The 6355-nt window shown below is 57.0% G+C and overlaps 1 protein-coding gene across 1 annotated transcript; it reads left to right on the top strand.

Annotated features, from left to right (window-relative positions):
- The first annotated feature begins 644 nt into the window (after positions 1-644).
- On the top strand, positions 645-4814 carry LOC128765737 (protein TsetseEP-like). Its single transcript, XM_053876754.1, has 3 exons — positions 645-800; positions 1008-1668; positions 4744-4814. Exons 1-3 carry the CDS (start codon positions 645-647, stop codon positions 4812-4814), a joined length of 888 nt encoding a protein of 295 aa, XP_053732729.1.
- The last annotated feature ends 1541 nt before the right edge of the window (positions 4815-6355 follow it).

Raw genomic sequence — 6355 nt, 5'->3', positions numbered from 1 at the left:
AGCGTGTTCGTGTGGACCAGCAGAAGCCAAGGTTTTCATCGCAGCTCCGGGTCTGAGGCGCGCGCTGGGCCCCAGGTCCGTGGGGATAAGAGAGAGGTCGCCGGCTCCTCTTCAAACAAGAGCCACTGCGGCTCTTTCACGGAAACATCCAGGGGAAAACACACTCCTTCTTTTTTCCCCTGACTGTCTGAGCTGCTGGGTGACGATGATCCGGAAAATTCCTGGCGCTGGGAATCAGGGAACCTCCTTTGTTGCCTCCGGCAGCACATGTCGGAGCGCCGAGTCAAACGGCTGGTGGGGGTTGGACGAGCGCTCCGGGAGATTTGGGTAAACCATCTGTTGAGCAGGGCTTTTGGGAAAGAGCGCTAATATGGATTTAGGCTCTTCTCCCTGCAGGTGGGACACTCCGAGCCCCCGTGCATTTCTCTGCCGGGGCGGGTGGGAAAGGTTTCCCGCTTTGCCGCGCTCCACGGCAGGCCGGCCGCCCCGCGGTGGCGTGAGGCGGCCGGGTCGGCGGCGAGAGAGAGAGAGTGTCCCAGCCGCCCGGGGCCACTCCAGCAGCAGCTTAACTGCCATCTTTTGGGACGTGCAGCAGGATTGTGCTCAGCTGCAGGTGCAGCATCGCCGCCGCATCTCAGCAGGTGATGACATCATCGCCGGCCGACCAACCGGAGTCGAGCAGGGGGAGCCAGAGACAGAGCCCTGACACTGACCAGTCTGGCACAAAGCCCAACGCCACAACCCCCTGCCCCCGACCGACTGAGGTGACCCCGCTCACCGACCTGTCCCAGCTAGCCAGGGTGTGAGGAAAGAGAGAAGGGAGGAAATCAGAGTTCAACTTTCAAGCCCTGGGCCCAGCGCACCAGTGAGTACAGGAGCACAGTCAGAGGTGCGACGGGAAGCTCGGCGCCGTAAATCGCAGTTTCCCACTAATCCCACTGATCCCACACACACACACACATCATGGTCACTGAGTGAATTGATTCCAGGAAATTTTCGAGGAACAGATTGTGTTGTTGTTGTTGTTGACGTGGGACGGACACTCTTCTGCCGGGACCTTCACGCTGAGTCAGCAGCGCCCGGCGGGCCGAGCACTCGCTGACAAGGAGGGCGGAACGGAGGCCCCTGAACCTGAGGAGGCCCCTGAACCTGAGGAGGCTCCTGAACCTGAGGAGGCTCCTGAACCTGAGGAGGCCCCTGAACCTGAGGAGGCCCCTGAACCTGAGGAGGCTCCTGAACCTGAGGAGGCCCCTGAACCTGAGGAGGCTCCTGAACCTGAGGAGGCTCCTGAACCTGAGGAGGCTCCTGAACCTGAGGAGGCCCCCGCACCTGAGGAGGCTCCTGAACCTGAGGAGGCTCCTGAACCTGAGGAGGCTCCTGAACCTGAAGAGGCTCCTGAACCTGAGGAGGCTCCTGAACCTGAGGAGGCCCCTGAACCTGAGGAGGCTCCTGAACCTGAGGAGGCCCCTGAACCTGAGGAGGCCCCTGAACCTGAGGAGGCTCCTGAACCTGAGGAGGCCCCTGAACCTGAGGAGGCCCCCGGACCTGAGGAGGCTCCCGAACCTGAGGAGGCCCCTGAACCTGAGGAGGCTCGGGCCCCCGAGGCCCCAGGTCCCAGAGCCACCGGTGGCTTCATGTCCTGGCGACAGGTCTTTCCCGCTCGTCCATGTGAGTCAAGAGCTCCTGATTGGCTGCTTCTGCATTAAGGAATTAAAGAGGCAGAGACGGATTAATGACTCGTCACTGAGCAATTAAATCTTCATCTCCGTGGAATTAATTCACCGTCAATAACAAGCAGCAAAGCCTGATTAGTGGCTCCATCAGAGCGGGGCCCTTCAGAGGGCCGTCACAGCCACTCACGAGTCTCTGGGACGTGACTCGGGGACGTGACTCGGGGATGTGACTCTGGGATGTGATTCTGGGACGTGACTCGGGGATGTGAGTCTGGGACGTGACTCTGGGACGTGACTCTGGGATGTGATTCTGGGATGTGATTCTGGGACGTGACTCGGGGATGTGAGTCTGGGACGTGACTCTGGGATGGGATTCTGGGACGTGACTCGGGGACGTGACTCTGGGATGGGATTCTGGGACGTGACTCGGGGATGTGAGTCTGGGACGTGACTCTGGGATGGGATTCTGGGACGTGACTCGGGGACGTGACTCGGGGACGTGACTCTGGGACGTGACTCTGGGATGTGACTCAGGGACGTGACTCGGGGAGGAGGGCGAGCGAGGCACAGCCAGTCGCCTCTGATGCCTGGACCCGGGCCAGCTTGGACCCGGGCCACATCCCGGCTCCATGAAGCAGAGGACACGTGGGACGCCAGTCGTCCACCGTAACACAATCCTCACTGTAATTGGGAATAATGGGCTTCACTTCCTGCTGCATTGTGATTGTTGAATTGTTTGCAGACGTGCTCCAAGGAGTACAGAGGAGGAAACCAGAGCACTTAGTGACGCTGAAGCAGCCTCATGAGCAGCGATGACTCATCCAGGCCCACTCACTCAGGAGGGTTGGATGGAGGGATGGAGGGATGAGAGATGGATGGATGGATGGATGAGAGATGGAGGGATGAGAGATGGAGGGATGAGAGATGGAGGGATGAGAGATGGAGGGATGAGAGATGGAGGGATGGATGGATGAGAGAAGGAGGGATGGATGGATGGATGGATGAGAGATGGAGGGATGGATGGATGAGAGATGGATGGAGAGATGATGGATGGATGAGAGATGGATGGATGGATGAGAGATGGAGGGATGGATGGATGAGAGATGGAGGATGGATGGATGAGAGATGGAGGATGGATGGATAGATGGATGAGAGATGGAGGGATGGATGGATGGATGGGAGATGGATGGATGAGAGATGGAGGGATGGATGGATGAGAGATGGATGGATGGATGGATAGATGGATGAGAGATGGAGGGATGGATGGATAGATGGATGAGAGATGGAGGGATGGATGGATGGATGGATGGATGGATGGATGGGAGATGGATGGATGGATGGATGGATGGGAGATGGATGGATGAGAGATGGAGGGATGGATGGAAGGATGGATAGATGGATGAGAGATGGAGGGATGGATGGATGGATGGATGGATGGATGGATGAGAGATGGATGGATGGATGAGAGATGGAGGGATGGATGGATGAGAGATGGAGGGATGGATGGATAGATGGATGAGAGATAGAGGGATGGATGGATGAGAGATGGATGGATGATGAGAGATGGAGGGATGGATGGATGGATGGATGGATGGAGAGATGATGGAGGGATGGATGGATGGATTCCCTGCTCAGTGTCTGTGTGAGTCAATGCTCAGCTGGAGCTTCAGTCAAACCTCTGGCTCAGACACGAACAGTGGCTCTTCAGCTCTCGGACCTGACGCGGCGATGGAGCGAGCCAACGACCTGTGCGAGCTCCAGTCGTGCACTTCTCATCAGAAATCTCAGGGTTGAGTCGAGTCATGACTGGACTGACCCGTCCGACAGTGCCGCCTCAGACTGACTGTGGCGTGTCAGGGACTCGCACACTCTCTCGCTCCCCGAGTGGCCGGCGGTGTCTGCTCCCTCCCAGCTTCCCGGGGTAAACACACGCAGCTCTGACGGGGAGAATGTTCCACAACAGCAGGTCCCTAGCAACACTGTGGCCTCACTGCTGCAGCAGACAGACTCGGCACAAGCTCACGGGCCACACATGACGCGCAACCAGGAGTCCAGTCTGCTGGGTCCAGGGCGGCCACAAGCCGCCACTGAGCGCGTCTTCACTGACACGCCTCTCGCACTCAAGGCTTCTAAAGTCCCGAGTCGCTGTCAGACAAACCAGTGTTTTCAAGTCACTCAGTCAAAGACCTCGTCCTACAAGTGCTGAGCCGCAGCATCACCACGGCAGACGAAACCCGCCCCAAGGTTCTGAAGAGAGTGGGTCCGAGCCACAGCACTGCTGCCTGCAGCGCCCCCACCCCGGCTCCCGCCAGAGGGAGAGAGGAGACGACTCGTCGACACGGCCAGTGTATCTGCTTTAGCCGTACTCGTGGGGACCGATTCTTGTGAGGACGGTTCACCTTGGGGGGGACATTTTTGCCGGTCCCCACAGGTCCAGACTTCAAAGTTCGATTCTAACTGGGCTTCAGTCTGGTCCAGAGTCCTGGTTCAGGTGAGCCAAGTGTTCAGGGGGAGGTCCTCACAAGGATAGAGGTACAAGTGCGCGTGTGGGTGAGTGTCACCTGAGGACTCGGGGTTCTCTTGGCTCCTGACATGTGCTGTTCCTGTCAAAGCTCTGCCACACAGCCGCCTGAGAGTCATGGCACCACAGAGGGAGAGTGTTCCCTCAGCTCACAAACAAGTCAGCAGAAGCTCCCGTGACCTGCCGTGTCCCAGTCAGCTCCTGTGCGCCGTCACGCCGACGCGGCGCAGACACTTTAGCCGCCGTGACGTCGCAGGCGTTTGTGGCACCAGGGGGCGCCGCTTTTTACGAGTGAAGTCGCTTCATGTGTTTTACAGCGGAGGAGGCTGGTCCTACCCGTCCCCCCGCTGCACGGGGCCGCTCACAATGGGCCCTCATTCACCCCGGCTCCTTTTAAACACCAATAAAATCTTTTACATTTCCTCAGCAGGCTGTTAAATCGGGGCCGACTCCCCCCGCTCCAAACCCACTGCCCCCCCTCCTCCACCACCACCCGCCCCCCGCTGCGGCGCGGAATTTCCTCACTCAACTTTTTGTCTGTGGCCCCAGGTGGGACGGGTTTCAGTGGCCCCTTCAGCGGCGGCGGCTCAGGAGCCCGACCAGAACCTCAGCGCAACTGAAGCGAGCCGGGCTTTGGCCCCAGACCTGGGCCACTTTGACTGCGATGGCGGGAGGAACACGACTCGACAACACCGAGGTCTTCACAGGTTACTAGGACTCCATGAAACCTGTGGTCACCGGCTCCCAAAGCACAGTCCGCACACACCGCCCCCGCCTGGCCACAGTGGGCACTGCACACATGGCTCCCACTCTGTGGCCGGCGCTGTCAGGCGGCAGTGAAGTGTTAGGTCACGCAACTTATGGTTACGCACCATGATGACACACTGTCTCAAAACACCACGCCAGTTATTAGCATGAAGGAATGTAACATGATGCCATGTTACACAGCACAATGTCACGCAACATGAGAGCACGGCCTGACGCAGCGTGGCACAGCACATCCTAACGTAAAACAGCGTAACGTGGAACAACGTAATGTGGAACAATGTAACATGAAACAGCGCAACGTAAAACAGCGTAACGTAAAATAGCGTAACGTAAAACAGCGTAACGTAAAACAGCGTAACGTAAAACAACGAAACGTAAAACAGCGCAACGTAAAACAGCGTAACGTAAAACAGCGTAACGTAAAACAGCGTAACGTAAAACAACGAAACGTAAAACAACGAAACGTAAAACAACGAAACGTGGAACAACGAAACGTAGAACAACGAAACATGGAACAATATAACATAAAACAGCGTAACGTAAAACAGCGTAACGTAAAACAGCGTAACGTAAAACAACGAAACGTGGAACGGTGTGACATGAAACAACGCAGCGTAGCGCCATGACTTGTTTTCCTCTTCAAGTCAGAGTTTTAAATTCCTGGAAAGCATTCTGAATTCCATTTCATTTTCAAAGAGAAACGTCTCCGACACGTGTGTAAATCTGATGAATCGACACATGAAGGCAAGACATCAGTTCTCTTTGGCTCTTGTTTGCCAGTCGTCCGTTTCAGTCCCTGATGTGAGGCAGAAGCTTCTGCTCGTCCCTCTCAGCCTCTGAGGTGGTTCCTCCCACTGACCAGACTCCAACCTCAGTGAGGCCTCGCTGCGCATCACGTCATCATGTTATGGAGGGGCCGCAGACTTTACAGCCTCAGTTTCCTCGCCGCCAGTCAAGAGGTTACGACTTCCTCCCACATGTTCCAGCCTGACGGCCAATTGGAGCCATAAAAGTCCAGAAGGTTCCCATCGCTGACGGTTGACACCCGCTCCACCGTCGTTAACGTAATGATGTGCGAGCGCCGACGACTCGCCTCTCAAGGTCAAGGCTAGCTAACCACAGCAAGCTAACGCAGCGAGCCAGCGCCAGTGAGGTGGCGCCAGCGAGCTAGCAACAGCGAGCTAACGCCAGCAAGCTAGCAACAGCAAGCTAATGCAGCAAGCTAGCAACAGCAAGCTAGCAACAGCGAGCTAACGCCAGCGAGCTAGCAACAGCGAGTCAGCCACAGCGAGGTGGCGCCAGCGAGCCAGCAACAGCAAGCTAATGCAGCAAGCTAGCAACAGCGAGCTAACGCCAGCGAGCTAGCAACAGCAAGCTAGCAACAGCAAGCTAG

The sequence above is a fragment of the Synchiropus splendidus genome, chromosome 10 (genome assembly GCF_027744825.2).
Source record: "Synchiropus splendidus isolate RoL2022-P1 chromosome 10, RoL_Sspl_1.0, whole genome shotgun sequence".
NCBI classification, from domain to species: Eukaryota; Metazoa; Chordata; class Actinopteri; order Syngnathiformes; family Callionymidae; genus Synchiropus; species Synchiropus splendidus.
This window is presented reverse-complemented; position numbering and strand designations above follow the sequence as displayed.